Genomic DNA, 18447 nt, shown 5'->3' with positions numbered 1-18447 from the left:
AGAGCGACCCCTAATTTTAAAACAGTGCCTCCTAGTTCTGGACTCACCCACAAGAGGAAACATTCTTTCCACATCCACCCTGTCAAGACTGTTGAGGATCTTATAAACTTCAATCAAATCTCCCCTCACTCTTCTAAACTCCAGTGAAAACAAGCCCAGTCTGTCCAACCTTTCCTCATAAGACAACCCGCTCATTCCTGGTAACAAACTAGAAAACGTCCTCTGAATCGCCTTCAATACATTTACATCCTTCCTTAAATAAGGAGACCAAAACTGCACACAGTATTGGAGATGTGGTCTCACCAATGCCCTGTATGACTGAAGCATAACAACTGTACTTTTATTTTCAATTCCTCTCGTAATAAAGGATAGCATTCCATTAGCCTTCTTTATTACTTGCTGAACCTGCATACTAACTTTTTGTGACTCATGCACTAGAACACCTAGATCCCTCTGCACCTCAGAATGCTCCAGTCATTCTCTGTTTAAGCAATACTCTGCTTTTTTATTCATCCTGCCAAAGTGAACAACTTCACATTTTCCCACATTGTACTCCATTTGCCAGATTTTTACCCACTCACTCAACCTAGCTATATCGGTCTACAACCTCCTTATGTCCTCTGCACAACATACTTTCCTACCTATCTTTGTGTCATCTGCAAATTTAGCTACCACGTCATCGGTTGAGGCCCTGGCACAGACCCCTGTGGGACTCCACTCGTCACATCCTGCCACTCAGAAAATGACCCATTTATGCATACTCTGTTTTCTGCCAGTCAGCCAATCTTCTATCCATGCTCATATGTTACCCCCCCTACACCATGAGCTCCTACTTTACGCAATAACCTTTTATGTGGCACCTTGTCAAATGCTTTCTGGAAATCCAAGTACAGTATGTCAACGGGCTCCCCTTTATCCACCGTCCCAGAAAAAGGTAATTTTTAGGGCCTCGCCAGGGACAATTGGTCGAACCCCGGTGGGGCAAAAGGTGTTGGTTAAGGGGGGAAGGAGGGAGTGTTGTGCATTGGGGGTCATTGGGGCTTCAGGGTTGGCCCTCTGTGGGGCACATGGTGCCTGATCAAGAGGGCCCCACCCCCCTCAGCCCGCAAGAAGGTTGCCTGGTTTCACCAGGTGGGATTTTTGAGGCCTCGGCTTCCTGCCAGCCAATGGTAAAATACCCGCAGTGGTGGGTGGAGGCCCTTAAGTGCCAGTTAATTGACCACTTAAGAGCCTTGATTGGCCTGGGGTGGGCTGTTTCTCGCCACCGCCGTCCTGTGTAAAATTGCAGTGGGGGTGGGAGGGGGTCGGGAACAACCCTCCCCACCTCCCACTCAATTTTAGACCCCCTGCCATTCCCCTCCCTCCCCCCACCGCTCGTTTTGGGGGGCCTTAAAATTCCAGTCATGGAGTTGTCTTCATGCAGTGATATTTGTGTTACTCAAAAGATACCTTGTAATACAAAACAGACTGTCCACCAGTTTCGGCATGATAAAATTAAATTCAGCAGCTTTTATTTTTCACAGTATGAAGAAACTGTGCATTGAGCCATAGAGAAGTAAGTGAGAAGCGGATGAGCATGTACTCACCTCACAAACATTTAGCACAGCTACTCCCCTCCCCCCTCGTCTCCAGTCTCGCATGAGAGGTGGTGTCAGTGCAATGATGAAAAGTTTGGTGAGGAATAATTAAGTTTGAGTGACACACCTTCAACCGGTTCCTAGTATATCAATCCTGATACACACTAGAGTACAACTTCAGAGTGTCACTTAACTGTGACTGCACTTGTAGTAGCCAAGAAGTCCCTTTTCAAACATCACTTGTGCTACAGATAACACCATGTCAGCTCCAGCTGCTTCAACTAGCCCCATACCATCTGGGGGGAAAGTGTGTACATCATTTCCGGAGCTCCTGATGTTGGGTGAATTTGTGAGTAACATTACATTATTTTATTGCGCTGCTTTTAAAAAATGTATTTGTACATTTATACTGTGTTTTTTTCCAGGTTCCTTGATATTCCAATAGGTTTATAGACAGCATGTGATGGGAAACTAGGGTACATGAAGCTGTACAGGCAAAGAGAAAAGCAAAAGGCAGAGGTAGCAAGAGAAAAGAAGAGGTGAAAGATACAGAGAGGCACAAGAACATAGGGGAGAGATAGAAAGGCATATAAGAGATATGGATATTCAGAAAAACTAGAGCAGAAGGAGAGGGCAGCGACAGAAAAAGAGGAGGGAAAGAGAGGAATGGAGAGAGCCAGGGAAAAGCATGAAGGGAGAGGGATACAGAACAGGTGAGGGAGAAATAGAGGGAGAAAGTGGAGGAGAGAGTCCAAGGAGAGAAATGGAGAAACTGAGGGAGAGACAATGAGAGGAGTGTGAAGAAATGAGTATAGAGATAAACATACAAAGGGAAATAAGAGGCAAATAAGAGGCAAAGAAAAATACAATGAAAAAGTAATCTGTAGAGGATGGTTTAAAATTGAAAGACAACTTTATTGCGAATTAAGTAAATAAAGCTAAACTTAAATGGTTGAAGATAAATGTTTACAAATAATTCTTGAACTCACTCAACTGATTTGTGAATGTTGAGCCTATGTTATGAAAGAAAGAAAAGCTTTTTTTTTCTGGTGTTAGTGTTTGCAGCAACAGGTTACAGTTCTATCCCAGTTTGTTTAAATTGCAATCGGTTATTTGAAAACACTGATCGATCTAGATAAGCCGTCACTATATTCTTATTCTGTTGGGGGAATGCATTCAGGTACTTTCTATTTTACTTACTAAAAATACATAATGGAATGCAAAAAGTACATGATCCAGGCTGAAGGTTGTTTAACTCTTTAGCTCCTACAGCTGAAAACAATTTCATGTCACCTGGGGAATTGTTTGGCAAAAAAGAAATTCCAGTTGCAAAGAAGCAGGTTTGGCAAGATGCTGAGAGCAAGCCTGTAGGACAAATGAAACACAACACCGAAGAACTAAAAGAACATGCGGGAAGGATTACTATGGCTGTAACTTATCAATGTTTACGTGCGAAGCTGGTTTCTATTAGCAGATTTTCGCCTGTCTGCGGGAAGAGTTGTCCTTTGTTTGAGCCTTTCTCTTTTTTATACATTCAGCCCAGGCTGTGGTCTCTGATCTCTTACTGCAGTAATAGAATGAGCTGGGGCAAGTTTGACTTTGGGCAATCGAGTAAAGTGGGTGACATCGGACCAACCCCTATTTATGTATCTCTCCATGGAATGTAAATGTAAACTGGGAGAGATATATAAAGGGAGGCCGATTGGATATCACCCGTTTTACACTATCGCCCACAGTCAAACACTCTCAATCCCCCGAATGTAAATGATACTGTCTCCCAGTCAGCAACTTTAATAGTAAATGACATCCACAAGGTACTTAAAACTCAATCGGAGGTCCCCAGCCAAGAGTTCAGTTGGTAAAGGATGCAAAAATCTGAATTATTTGGTCTGGAATGTTTGTGGTTTGACCCCTGATCTGTGCTGGACTCACTGACCTCACCCAATTTGATGATAACAAGGTGACATTTATCCTCTGTACCCTTAGGCCAGGGAGGGGGAAATAAACAGGAATTCCTGCTCCCGATCTTCATCTAATCATCTCTGAGGGACAGTGTGATGTTTGAATGCCTCCCCCTAAGCTTGAATAACCGGTCAGCTTATTGTTCAGTGTCAAACATGATGAATCGGTCACTTGGATATAGTACGAGAGGGTGACTGTGGAACCCTAGGCCAATAAGAATTCATGGCATCAGGAACAGAACTATTGAAAGCTTTTCATAGACGAACATAAGAATTCTCTCTGAAAGTGTTGATGAATTAAATGTGTTAATTAATATCTTGTTGGCTTCCAGTTAAATGATGTTGTCCAGCGTGGCCCATTTTTATTTTTAGCTATTTTTCCTCTGAGCCAGAAGGTTGTTGGTTGAGGTCTCACTCCAGTGACATGTGCACAAAAATCTAGGTTAACACTCTAATGCCGTGCTGCATTGATAGAGCTGCCATCTTTCATTAAACTGAGTTCCCTGTGTCCTCTTGGGTGTATGTAAAAGATCCCATGGCCCGATTTGAAGAAGAGCAAAGGAGTTCTTCCTGGGTCTGATGAAGGGTCACTGACCTGAAACGTTAACTCTGCTTCTGTCTCCACAGATGCTGCCAGACCTGCTGAGTATTTCCAGCATTTCTTGCTTTTATTTCCGTTCTTCCTGGTGTCCGGCCAATATTTATCCTTTGATCAACCACACTAAAAGCAGATGATGTGATCATTATCTCATTGCTGTTTGTGGGAGCTTGTGTACAAATTGATACCACTTTTCTTACATTACAACAGTGACTACACTTCAAAAGTATTTCATTATCTTTAAAGTTCTTTGGGAAACCCTAAGGCTGTGAAAGGCTCCATACAAATGCAATTTCGAAATTAGTCCATTTATAGACCAATTGGTTATGTGAGTTGGCCTTACACCTATTTACTTATCAATGAGGGACATATTTGCAAACAGGAAACATTACATAGAAATACATAAAAGTTACAACAGGAAACATGGCTTTTGCCCAGCCAGTCCATATTGGAATTGATGCTTTTATGATCAAATAGTTCTAATCACTTACACACTTTATTCATATGCCTTCAAAGCCTTTTCCTTCATTCACCTATCTGATCAATTCTTGAATGTTGTTTTGGTTTCTGCCTCAAGGACTCTCAACTCTCTCGTAAATCAGCTTTTCCCATTAAAATGCTCGGGATTATTTACCTGTGGAAAGCTGAACTTCAGGTGAAAGTTGAGACTCAGTTTCAGATTGGAATTGAAGTGAGGGTAAAATGGAATTTTAGTTGAGACTGAGGTTCAAGATGAAGAACTGTTTGAAGTTAAAGTTGAGGCAGCTTTAAATTTGAAGCTGAAGGTGTGGTGAATATAAGATTAGGGCTGCGACTAAGTTTGAAGGTGAAGTTACAGTTGAACTGAAAGCTGAGGTTGAATTGAAAGCTTTAGTGGAAATTAAGGCTGTGGTTGGATTTTAGTCAATGCTGAAGGTGAAGTCATGTTTGAGGTTAAGTCTGAGGTTGAGTTAAGTTCATACTTAAACTGTGAGCCAACTTTAATTTTAAAGTTTCTTTCCCTCAAATTTTCTCCTTTCTCCTACTCTTGCTGGGATAGCAATCACCTTCCCAGTCCTTCACTCAGTTATTCAGAGGAAAGCCTTAGCAGTAAATGTTGGCAGGTCCTTCAACTTGGGGACATCCTAGCTAAGCACAATCCTACCCTTAGAAGCTGGCCACACACACGGCTGGATTTTATGCAGGGGCTCTTGGCACTGGGCCGAAAAATCTGGAGGAACCCAACCTCTGTATTTTTTCTGACCCTGGAAAAATCCTCAGGTCTTTTGGGGCCAAAGTTTAGGGAAGCGGGATCCCTGCCCCCTTTAAACACTTAATGGAAATGGGGTTCCCACCCCTAAGAGCTGCCAGCCAATTAGAGGGCCAGCCGCTCAGCTGTAGTGGCAGCACCACCAGGAGCAGTGGCCACTGCCGGTACTGCAGAGGCCTCGGATCCAGGCCCAGCACTGGAAACCTGCAACTCAGGTAAGTGAGATGGTATCGCCAGGGTCAGTCTGGAAGGTCCTGGCGGAGGCGGGGGTGGTGGTGGCAGGGTGTGGGTGTGAGATCAGGCCAGGGGTACATTTGTTCCTGGTAAGGGCCCTCTGTGGGCCACAAATTGCTCACGAAGGAGGGTCCTCCCCCACCCCCCCCACCCAAGCCCACAGGGAGGGTGCCTCCTATTCCAAGGCATCCTCCCCATGTGGCGGAGGGCCCATCCCCCCGGCCGCTAGTAAGATCCCAGCGGTGGCGGTAAGAGCCCCTCATTTGGCCTCTGGGTTGCAAGGCTGTTGTCCCGCCCTCCAGGACAATTGGAACAGGCAATCCCTGCGTTGGGTTCCGTGGCGGCCACTGCCACTCTGATTCTCTGGCACCCCCCCCACCATGAAACCGGCCGTCGGGAGGAGAACAAGATCCAGCCCACAGTGTACAGTTCCAGTAGTGATCAATAGACAGTGATCAGGATGAGAATAATCGGCAGAATTTCCTCTTAACAACCATCCTGGTAGTTGCATGACACAATAGTAATGGCATTGTTGACTAATCATAGAATCCCATTAGTCGACAACAGACTCAGAAATGACACAAAATCCCCAATGGTGGCAAGCTTTGTGAACCATAGGTCCAAAGTCATCTGTTCTTCCAAATCATGCTACACTTACCACACGGCACGTCTCAAATTACCTACTGTATCCAAAATGTTACTTTCTGAAAGAATTCTATCTAATTTGCTTTTAATCGAATCAAAATAATTTGCTTCCATTGTCTCCCTGGGGAATCTAATCCAGAGGTTATCCACTTGCTCACTAAAATTTTGTTTCTACTCATTCATTTTGAACTTACCCCTTTCAAGTGCAGGCCGTGCCCTCTAGTTCCACTGTTCTGGACAAGGTGAACCTTGAACCTCTGCGATCTTTGTAGTGAGGGATGGTGTTCTGTGATGGTGTTAATATTACTGAACTTCTTAGCAGCTTCTGAAGCCGGTTTACTAGGCAATGTCAAATTGAGTAAATCACATGATCTGGAATTGGAATAACGTGTGGGTCAGATCAGGTAGGCATTTTGTATCTATGATTTTTTTTTGTATTTATCTTTCTAGGTTTTTGGTGGCCTGGTTTGGATCCTTGTGGCTTCTGCTCGAGTTTCATTTGCAGCGGATCAAGGCTGGGTGATGTTTGTTTCAGTCTTCTGCTTTGTTATAACTACATTGCTGCTCATACTGTACCTGGCTGGAGTTCAGAACAGTTCATCTGCATGGACTGCAGTGGTACGTCTATGACCTTCTATCAGCTCCCAATTAGGCAACAGAACAGTCCCCATTGCAAATCTGTAGCGATATTCTAACTTCAGCAACATAAGCATCATTTTCTGTTCTATAATCTTCTAATGTTTCCCTAATGATGATGTGTTCAGCTTAAAGCTCAAGTTAACAAACTGGAATGCTTTACTTTATTTGATACTTCAGTCCAGCACGGTAGAATACTCAAAAATTATTCATATCATAGATTCTACCACACGTCCTTAGAACACACTTAGTGATAACAGGAAATGAAAAAAAAATGGGACAAATCAGGTTTCCAACTCAGCAGTAAGGTGGTAAGACTGAAGGCTCAATTTCAAAGGCCATTCCCTGCCCTGTGCCCACTGGGTGGGTAAGTTGAAATTGCTCTCCAACCAATTATCAACAAAATACAAATGTTGCTGCCCATGCTGAGCCAGAGCTGCAGAGTTGTTGGCAGCCCAGGTAGTGGTTATATGGGGAATCATTGATATTGACTTTACTCCTTAATTTTTGAATTTAATAAAACTTAATAGAAGTGTACAAGATTATGACAGGCTTAGGTATGTTAGACAAGAAAAAACTGTTCCCATTGACAAATAGTACAAGGACTAGGGGACACAGATTGAAAGTTTTGGGGAAAAGATGCAGGGGGAATATGAGGAAGCATTTTTTTAATGCAGTGGGTGGTAATGACCTGGAACTCACTGCCCACTAAGGGTGGTGGAAGCGGATCAATGACTTCAAGAGGAAATTGGATGGCTACCTGAGAGAAATAGACTTGCAGGGCTATGGGGATCGAGTGGGGGAGTGGGACTGACTGCATAGCTCTGTGGAGAGCCAGCATGGACTCAATGGACAAAATGGCCTCCTTCTGTGCCGTAAAAGACTCTCTATGACTTCTCTGATTCCATGATGCATGTCTGCAGACCAGGTTGTGCCATGACAACTCATCAAAAATTCATTACAACTATGTATAAAGATGTTGACAAAGGAACAGGTAATAAATAGATCTCTATGGGTTTTCTGGTGCAGATCCATGTGAGTAAAGTGGTGTATAATTTGTAGGAGTTGGAATTTTGATATCATTTAAATGGAAGTGATATCAACACTTGTGTCCCAGTGAGTCGCATTTCAGGAGTACCTGAAAATATAAAACAATCTTACTTGCATTACAAGATAGAAACGGCTAAGAAACACTTTATTGGGGTGATTTATTATTATTGCTGTTTATTATATAAAATAAATCGGGAGAAATTATTTCCATCAGTTAGTGATTTGATAACTGGAAGGTATAACACTTAAGAATGATAGGAGAGTTTAGGAAAATTATTATATGTGTAGACGGTTGTTCGGACATGGAGTTTTTAAAATTCGTTCATGGGATATGAGCAATGCTGGCGAGGCCAGTATTTACTCCCCATCCATAATTGCCTCTGGCAAGGTGGTGGTGAGCTGTCTTCTTGAACTACTGCGGTCTGTGTGGTGTAGGTACACCCACAGTGTTGTTAGGAAGGGAGTTCCAGGATTATGACCCAGTGACAGTGAAGGAACGTGTGACCAGAAACAATGGTGGGAGCAGAATCTGTAGAAGGAAAGTCATAGTCATAGAGTCACAGAGTCATACAGCACAGAAACAGGCCCTTCGGCCCATCGAGTCTGTGCCGGCCATCAAGCACCTAACTATTCTAATCTAATTTTCCAGTACTTGGCCCATTGCCTTGTATGCTATGGCGTTTCAAGTGCTCATCAAAATACTGCTTAAATGTTGTGAGGATTCCTGCTTCTACCACCTCTTCAGGCAGTGCGTTCCAGATTCCAACCACTCTCTGGGTAAAAAAAATTTTCCTCTAATCCCCTCAAAACTTTCTGCCCCTTACCTGAAATCTATGCCCCCTGGTTTTTGAGCCCTCTTCTAAGGGAAAATGTTTCTTCCTATCTAATCTATCAATGCCCCTCATAATTTTGTACACCTCAATCATGTCCCCCCTCAGCCTTCTCTGCTCTAAGGAAAACAACCCTCGCCTTTTCAGTCTCTCTTCATAGCTGAAACGCTCCAGCCCAGGCAACATCCTGATGAATCTCCTCTGTACCCTCTCCAGTGCAATCACATCCTTCCTATAGTACGGTGACCAGAACTGTACACAGTACTCCAGTGTGGCCTAACTAGCATTTTATACAGCTCCATCGCAATCTCCCTGCTCTTATACTTTATGCCTCGGCTAATAAAGGCAAGTATCCCATATGCCTTCTTAACCACCTTATCTAACTGTGTTGCTGCCTTCAGTGATCTATGGACAAGTACACCAAGGTCCCTCTGACCTTCTGTACTTCCTACGGTCCTACCATCCATTGTATATTCCCTTGCCTTGTTAGTCCTCCCAAAATGCATCACCTCACACTTCTCAAGATTAAATTCCATTTGCCACTGCTCCGCCCATCTTACCAGCCCACCTATATCGTCCTGTAATCTAAGGCTTTCCTCCTCACTATTTATGACACCAATAATTTTCGTATCACCTGCGAACTTCCTGATCATACCTCCTATATTCAGGTCAAAATCATTCATGTACACTACAAACAGCAAGGGTCCCAGCACTGATCCCTGCGATACACAACTGTTCACAGGCTTCCACTCGCAGAAACAACCCTTGACCATCACCCTCTGCCTCCTGCCACTAAGCCAATTTTGGATCCAATTTGCCAAATTGCCCTGGATCCTATGGGCTCTTACCTTCTTGACCAATCTCCCATGTGGGACCTTATCAAAAGCCTTACTGAAGTCCATGTAGACTACATCAACTGCTTTACCCTCATCTACACATCGAATCACCTCCTCGAAAAATTCAATCAAGTTAGTTAGACACGATCTCCCCCTGACAAAGCCATGCTGACTATCCCTGCCTCTCCAAGTGGAGATTATTCCTGTCCCTCAGAATTTTTTCCAATAGTTCCCCAACCAGTGATGTTAGACTCACAGGCCTGTAATTACCTGTAATTACCCTGCTACCCTTCTTGAATAATGGTACCACATTCGCTGTCGTCCATTCCTCTGGTACCTCTCCTGTGGCCAGAGAGGATTTGAAAAGTCGTGTCAGAGCACCTGCTTCAAATATTTGAAAAAGATAAATTTAAGACGTAAGAGTAGGGATTAGGGTTTGAGTGGCTCTTTTCCTTGAACTATCAGAAACACAGCACAGGCTGAATGGTCTCCTTCTGTGCTGTAAAATTCTATGAATACCATGATCGATAGCATCCAGCATAGTGCTAGATAACTGCCTAGATTTTGCATAGTTATTTTTATATGCTTATATGTAAACTCTTTAAAGGAAAGTAGGAGGAAAAGCGAATTATTGAACAAAAATTAATCCAAGAAATTATGATATGTTAAATCTGTTAGAAAAATTGCTTGAGGGCAATTGTAGAAGGTGAAGCAATGCTGAAACAAGAGAATTAGCGCACCATTGAATTGTGTAAATGGTTTTATGACAGTGATATTATTTTGATCCCTTTAGTATTCTCCCACCTCTCCTGACTTTTACTGGGTTACATTTCTGTGGATCCCTGTTGCCCTCTGGTACCTCATCAAGTCACCATTATTCATGTGTGGAACTATTCAGTAAGGGTCAGTGGGATTTTTGACTGTCCTTTCCTCAAGCATGCATTTCCTACTGGAGTTACCAGATTAGAACCATAGCTAACAAAACTTTCATGTGCCTAGCTTAAGCCAACCATTGCAATTTCCCTGCTGCAACTTTTTTTGGCTTTTCTCAGTGGGCAGTGCATTTACCAGCTGAACCTTTGGGGGAGCCAATTTTAGTTTAGTTTAGAGATACAGCACTGAAACAGGCCCTTCGGCCCACCGGGTCTGTGCCGACCATCAACCACCCACTTATACTAATCCTACACTAATCCCATATTCCTACCACATCCCCACCTGTCCCTATATTCCCCTACCACCTACCTATACTAGGGGCAATTTTTAACGGCCAATTTACCTACCAACCTGCAAGTCTTTTGGCTTGTGGGAGGAAACCGGAGCACCCGGAGGAAACCCACGCAGACACAGGGAGAACTTGCAAACTCCACACAGGCAGTACCCAGAATTGAACCCGGGTCGCTGGAGCTGTGAGGCTGCGGTGCTAACCACTGCGCCACTGTGCCGCCCAATTGTAAAATGATTGTGAGATATGGTTCTTATTCTGTGCTTCCTCTTCTCTTCCAGGATGTCTTCTACCATTTCATTGCAGCTGTGTTTTATTTAAGTGTTGCAGTTCTGGAGGCGAGTGACACAAGGCTCATTTTAGTAAACTCGAATCCAAAAAGTTACAAAATCAACATTGCTGCCACAGTAAGTCACCATGCATTTGTTAAAATACTGTCTCCCACTTCTGTGGAAACTATGCTGTATAATTGACCAGTGCAATGTTCAACAAATGGACAAAATATGTCTTATTGTTTTTGAGTATAGAATTAATGGTATAAAACAGCAGAACATTAACCAACAATGAGGCTTAATGAAGAGTGTAGTAGAGCATGCCAGGAGCAGCACCAGGTATATCTAAAAATGAGGTACCAACCTGGTGAAGCTACAACACAAGACGACATGCATTCCAAACAGCAGAAGCAGAATGTTATTGACAGAGCCAAGAGATCCCACAACCACTGGATCAGATCAAAGCTCTGCAGTCCTGCAACATCCAGTCTTGAATGATGGTGGACAATTAAATAACTAATGGGAGGGGGAGGAGGCTCCATAAACATCCCCATCCTCAGTGCTAGCGGAACCCAGCACTTGATTGCAAAAGACAAGGCTGAAGCATTAGCAACCATCCTCCACCAGAAGTGCAGAGTGAATGATCTATCTGGCCCCCCTACTGAGGTCCCCAACATCACAGATGCCAATCTTCAGCAAATTTGATTCACTCATGGCTGAGTGAATACGGCAAAGAGTATAGGCCCTGACAACATGTGGCTATTGCGTTGAAGACTTGTGCTGCAGAACTAGCCACACCTCCAGCCAAGCTGCTCCAGTACAACTGCAACACTGGCATCTACCTGACAATGTGGAAAATTGCCCAGGTATGTTCTGTTCAAATAAACAGGACAAATCCAATCTGGCCAATTATCACCCTATCAGTCTACTCAATCATCAGCAAAGTGATGGAAGGTGTCACTGACAGTGCTATCCAGTGGCACTTACTCACCAATAACCTGCTCACTGATGCTTAGTTTGGATTCCACTAGGACCACTTAGCTCCGGACCTCATTCCAGACTTGGTCCAAGCATGGATAAATGAGCGGATAAATGAGCTCAATTCAAGAGATGAGGTAAGAGTGACTGCCCTTGACTTCAAGGCAGCATTTTACTGAGTGTGGCATTAAGGAGCACTAGCAAAATTGAAGTTAATATGAATCCTGGGAAAGCTCCCCACTGGCTTGGGTTATACCTGGCACAAAGGTGTGGTTGTTGGAGGCCTATCATCTCAGCGCAATGGAGATTGCTGCAGAAGTTCCTCAGAGTACTGTCCTAGGCCGAATCATCTTCAGCTGCTTCATCAATGACCTTCCCTCTATCAAAAGGTCAGAAGTGGGGATATTCACTGATTGCACAATATTCAGCACCTCAGATATTGAAGCAGTCCGTGTCCGCATGCAGTGAGACCTAGACAACTTTCAAGCTTGGGCTGATTAAGTGGCAGGTAACATTTGCACCACACAAATGCCAGGCAATGACCATCTGCAATAAGCATGTCCCTTAACATTCAATGCTGAATCTCCACCATCAACATCCTGGGGGTCATCATTGACTAGAAATTTAACTGGGCCAGCCATATAAATATTGTGGCTAGAACAGCAGGTCAGAGGTTGGGATTTTTGCAGGGAGTAACTCACCTCCTGACTCCTCAAAGTCTTTTCATCATCTGCAAGGCACAAGTCAGGAGTGTGATGGAATACTCTCCACTTGCCTGGTGGGATGCAGCTCCAACAACACTCGAAGCTTGACGTTATCCAGGACAAAGCAGCCTGCTTGATTGGCACCCCATCCACCACCTTCAACATTCACTCCCTCCACTACCAGTGCACTGTGGCAGCAGTGTGTACCATCTACAAGATGCAAAGCAGCAACTCGCCAAGGCTCCTTCATCAGCACTTTCCAAACCTGTGACTTCTATCACCATCAAGGACAGCAGATGTATGGGAACACCACCACTTACGAGCTCCCCTCCAAGTCACACACAATTCTGACTTGGAACTATATAGCCTTCACTGTCCAATCCTGGAAGTCCCTCCCTTACAGCACTGTGGATGTACCCACACCACATGGACTGCAACAGCTCAAGAAGGCGACTCACCACCACCTTCTCAAGGGCAATTCGGGATGGACAATAAATGCTGGCCTTGTCAGTGAAGCACACATCCCATGACAGAATTTAAAAAAATTTTAAGTGACAAAGCCAGTTGATATTCATAGATGCAAATTGATCCTGTTCATATCCATTTCTTCTTCTTTGGCTTCCTTGTCTCGAGAGACAATGGGTAAGCACCTGAAGGTGGTCAGTGGTTTGTGAAGCAGTGCCTGGAGTGGCTATAAAGGCCAATTCTAGAGTGACAGACTCTTCCACAGGTGCTGCAGATAAAATTGGTTGTCGGGGCTGTTACACAGTTGGCTCTCTCCTTGCGCTTCTGTCTTTTTCCCTACCAACTGCTAAGTCTCTTCGACTCGCCACTCTTTAGCCCCACCTTTATGGCTGCCCGCCAGCTCTGGCGATCACTGGCAACTGACTCCCACGACTTGTGATCAATGTCACAGGACATCATGTTGCGTTTGCAGACGCCTTTAAAGCGGAGACATGGACAGCCGGTGGGTCTGATACCAGTGACAAGCTCGCTGTACAATGTGTCCTTGGAGATCCTGCCATCTTCCATGTGGGTCACATGGCCAAGCCATCTCGAGCACCGCTGGCTCAGTAGGGTGTATATGCTGGGGGTGTTGGCCGCCTCGAGGACTTCTGCGTTGGAGATATGGTCCTGTCACCTGATGCCAAAGGTTCTCTGGAGGCAGAGAAGATGGAATGAGTTGAGACGTTGCTCTTGGCTGACATACATTGTCCAGGCCTCGCTGCCGTAGAGCAAGGTACTGAGGACACAGGCTTGATACACTCGGACTTTTGTGTTCCGTGTCAGTGTGCCATTTTCCCACACCCTCTTTGCCAGTCTGGACATAGCAGAGGAAGCCTTTCCCATGCGCTTGTTGATTTCTGCATCGAGAGACAGGTTACTGGTGATTGTTGAGCCTAGGTAGGTGAATTCTTGAACCATTTCTAGAGCGTAGTTGCCGATATTGATGGATGGAGCATTTCTGACGTCCTGTCCCATAATGCTGGTTTTCTTGAGGCTGACGGTTAGGCCAAATTCGTTGCAGGCAGCCGCAAACCTGTCGATGAGTCTCTGCAGACACTCTTCTGTGTGGGATGTTAATGCAGCATCGTCAGCAAAGAGGAGTTCCCTGTTGAGGATTTTCCGTACTTTGGTCTTCGCTCTTAGACGGGCAAGGTTGAACAACCTGCCATCTGATCTTGTGTGGAGGAAAATTCCTTCTTCTGAAGACTTGAACGCATGTGAGAGCAGCAGGGAGAAGAAGATCCCAAACAGTGTAGGTACGAGAACATAGCCCTGTTTCACACCACTCAGGATAGGAAAGGGGTCTGATGAGGCACCGCTATGCTGAATTGTGCCTTTCATATTGTCATGGAATGAGGTGATGATAGTAGCTTTGGTGGATATCTGATCTTTGCTAGTAGTCTGAAGAGACCATGTCTACTGACGAGGTCAAAGGCTTTGGTGAGATCTATGAAAGCAACATAGAGGGGCATCTGTTGTTCGCGACATTTCTCCTGTAGCTGGCAAAGGGAGAACAGCGTGTCAATGGTGGATCTCTCTGCTCAAAAGCCACACTGTGCCTCAGGGTAGACACGCTCGGCCAGCTTCTGGAGTCTGTTTAAAATGACTCGAGCAAAGACTTTCCCCACTATGCTGAGCAGGGAGATTCCACGGTAGTTGTTGCAGTCACCGCGGTCACCCTTTTTCTTATAGAGGGTGATGATATTGGCATCGAGCATGTCCTGTGGTACTGCTCCCTCATCCCAGCACAGGCAAAGCAGTTCATGGAGTGCTGAAAGCATAGCAGGCTTGGCACTCTTGATTATTTCAGGGGTAATGCCGTCCTTTCCAGGGGCTTTTCCACTGGCTAGAGAATCAATGGCATCACTAAATTCTGATTTTGTTGGCTGTTCGTCCAGCTCATCCATGACAGGCAGAGACTGGGCTGCATTGAGGGTGGTCTCAGTGACAACATTTTCCCTGGAGTACAGTTCTAGGTAGTACTCCACCCAGCGGTCCATTTGCTTGCATTGGTCAGTAATCGTGTCCCCTGATTTAGACTTGAGGAGGGGGTGATCTTCTTGATGGTTGACCCAAAAGCTCTCTTAAGCCATCATACATTCCTCTGCTGTTTCCAGTGTCAGAGCCAGCTGAATGTGACTGCATAGGTGTTGCCAGTAGTCATTTGCACAGCGCCTGACTGTTCTTTGTGCAGCGCTACTGGCTACTTTAAGTGCTACGGATGTTAACTTGCTGGGGGCTTTCTTGTAGTTCAACAGTGCAGTGCGTTTAGTGGCTATGACAGGTTCCAGCTCTTCAAAGTGAGATTGAAACCAGTTTGTATTCTGCTTCTCAAGTTTGCCAAAGGTGGTCATTGCTGAGTCATAGATGGCGTCTCTGATGTGGGCCCACTTGGTCTCTGCATCCCCTGCAGGAGTGTTTTGAAGGGCTTTTTCAAGTGAATTTAGAAACTTATGTAACAGCTGTGGATAATACTCCATTTTTAATATTGGCATGAAACTGTTTATTTAATAAGGTTAACAGCTCCATTAAATAACAGAAGAATGTTACTTGAACAGTTTACATGTTGTCTGCTCATATTTGTTCCTCAGCTAAAGATCTCAAAAATGCTAGAATTAGGAAGATAAAGAAATGATAATGGTTAGGTGACTAATTTTCTTTTGGTAGCATATTGTAGAGAGTATATTGTTTTTGATAATTTGCTCCCCACCTCTTCTAAAAGCACTGATTCTCTCTGGAGTCTGGTTCCACAGATGCCTAGTACTATTCTCCATGTCAGCCAGAGTGGTTAGCCTCCATACATCCAGTTGGAGTCTTTGGATTATGATTGGGTCCAGGAAACTGACTGATTTTGTTTCTCTCCACATTTCCCTAGACCACCAGTGCTGAGGCCAAGTGTAGCATCTCAATTGCTGCCACAGCTGAATCAGCAAACTTAGCACAGACCAGGGAACAAACCTGCTAACAGTCTCATCTGGTGCTCCAGTGCTATGCTGAGTGACACTTTCGTCTGAAGACTGAACTATTTTCAGTGCTTTTGTTGGGTTGCCAATTTTTTTTTCATCAATGCAGACTCACTCTGAAATGTCTGGGATGATCAAATGGAATTTCTGTTACTATTTACTCATCTGGGTTGGGTCTCAGGCAATCCTTGAGGGAGAGCAGAGAGAACTGTACCCTGCATTCGACTGTCCCAGAAATTGCCTGGGAGTGCATGATTCTGACACGGCGGGTGGGATCTTACAGAGTTTGAAAATACCCTTTCATCAGGAACAAATGCGGGTCCTGGCCCCGATCGCCTGTGTGTCCTGCCCGCCTGCGTGATCTTCCTGGAGCTGGCCAATTAAGAAGCTGCCTCCCAGAGCCCTATCCGGTTAAGAACTGGGGTGTGGGCGTTCCAGAGGCTACTGGCCCAATCAGAGGAGCAGCAGCTTTGGAAGGCCAGCAGCCCCACTGGCAGAGGTAGGCGCTACTCAGGCAGCAGGGAGACCACACATCAAAATGGAAGTGCCCTCGGGGATGTACATCAAATTTAAAAATGATGAGGGATAAATCCAGTCGGCCTCTCGGAGGGGAGGGGAAACCCCTCCGGTGGATTCATTTAGGCCACGAGTACAGCCTGTCCTGCCCGCGGCCCTGTCATTGAGGCGTAGAGTCTCTGGCTCCGGTGACCATCTGGCCTGCAGCAGGGCGGCCACCTCCACTGAACTGCCCGGCTTGGGACTCAGCAAGAGGCCGCTCTGGCACCAGGAAGATCCTCTCCATCCCCTCATTCGCCTCCTTATTGCTAATTATTGTCTATCTGCCACTGCAGCGCTCGTTGCCCCTTTCGTTTGTCACCTGCCTCCGGCAAGATCAACAGGAAGTGGGAATGCATTGGCCTGCTGACCCGACGCTCTCATTGTCAGTGTACTCTCAGTCCCGCCTTTAAACCCACATCCGTGGCACTGGGAAGATTCTGGCATGCATTTCCGAAACAGAAAATCTCCCTCACCAGTATGAATGGTGCTCATCTTGACAAGTATAGAAATGCATACACATTTCTTCCTTTATATTTGAAGGTGATATCTTCTTCCCTTGCCTGTTCACTGTTTATTAACAGCACCAGCTAAGAAAGTGGTAATGTTGACAGTGTTGAGGGCATCAGAACTGAGCCCAATTCTCTCTTGTTACTCATACAGCAGGGCGGGGGGGGGGGGGGGGGTAGGGGGGGTGGGGGGTGGGGTGGTCACTGGGATAGTGATGATCAGGAGCTTTCCCCTTGGTTTTCCACTCTAAATGTGATGAGCTGAGAACAGGGTCAAAGCTGGTACCAGCCTGATCTCAGATGCTTAGTCGTCACTGGGTAAACCTCTGAACCGCTGTGTGCATTCTTGAATTGTAAGCTATTTCAGTAACTTCTGGGTGTAGAATGGAATTCACTTCTAAAATGGCACAAATCTGTTCTGTTTAAAGTTTAGCGAAGATAATATCAAACATTCTTGTTTCTTGCTGTTTCAGGTGTTTGCATTCGTGGCCACCTTACTTTACACGATACATGGGATATTGTCAATACTGAGATGGAAGTCTTCCTCATGAGCATCAAGACAAGCAGCAAATGTCATCGTCTGACGAGAAGATTTTTCCTCCTTCCCAAACTTGCTGATTGCTCTCTCCTTAATGTTTTTTTACATTATTCACATTGCAACTGTAATTGCAGCGTTTACATATAATCAGGAAGTTACACAACAGAACTAATGGGCTATGAAAGTATTTTAGTACTCCCAACCTTTTAATACTAAAGTTCCACAGGGAAGTGAAAATCTGGAGCTCTTTCCCACCCTCAACCCTCCTCCCCAAAAAAAGTAAATTTCAAAATTTCAAAACTCTGCTTGTTAGCTATTTTTTTTGATTAGGCAAGGGTATTAAGGGAACCAAGTCAGGTTGATGGAGTTAAGATACAGATACAAATCATCCACCATCTAAGTGACTGGTGGAGGGGATGAATTACCTACTCCTGTTCCTAGGTGCCATATCCCATGGATAGCTTGTATCTTGTTTATACCACTCTTCTGAAGCAGTTGAATGGTCAACAGACTCTGCAATCAGTTGTTAAGCTGTTTGCAATCCAGTGTAAAGGCTTTTGTGTGGATGAGTTTCTCTCAGGTC

The 18447-nt window shown here is 44.9% G+C and overlaps 1 protein-coding gene across 1 annotated transcript; it reads left to right on the top strand.

Moving 5' to 3' along the window:
• Window positions 1-1818: 1818 nt before the first annotated feature.
• LOC137353311 (myelin and lymphocyte protein-like) lies at window positions 1819-18222 on the top strand. Its single transcript, XM_068019445.1, has 4 exons — window positions 1819-1926; window positions 6715-6882; window positions 11120-11245; window positions 17800-18222. Exons 1-4 carry the CDS (start codon window positions 1837-1839, stop codon window positions 17875-17877), a joined length of 462 nt encoding a protein of 153 aa, XP_067875546.1. The 5' UTR covers window positions 1819-1836; the 3' UTR covers window positions 17878-18222.
• Window positions 18223-18447: the final 225 nt, after the last annotated feature.

Source organism: Heterodontus francisci, chromosome 3 (genome assembly GCF_036365525.1).
Source record: "Heterodontus francisci isolate sHetFra1 chromosome 3, sHetFra1.hap1, whole genome shotgun sequence".
Taxonomy (NCBI): Eukaryota; Metazoa; Chordata; class Chondrichthyes; order Heterodontiformes; family Heterodontidae; genus Heterodontus; species Heterodontus francisci.
This window is presented reverse-complemented; position numbering and strand designations above follow the sequence as displayed.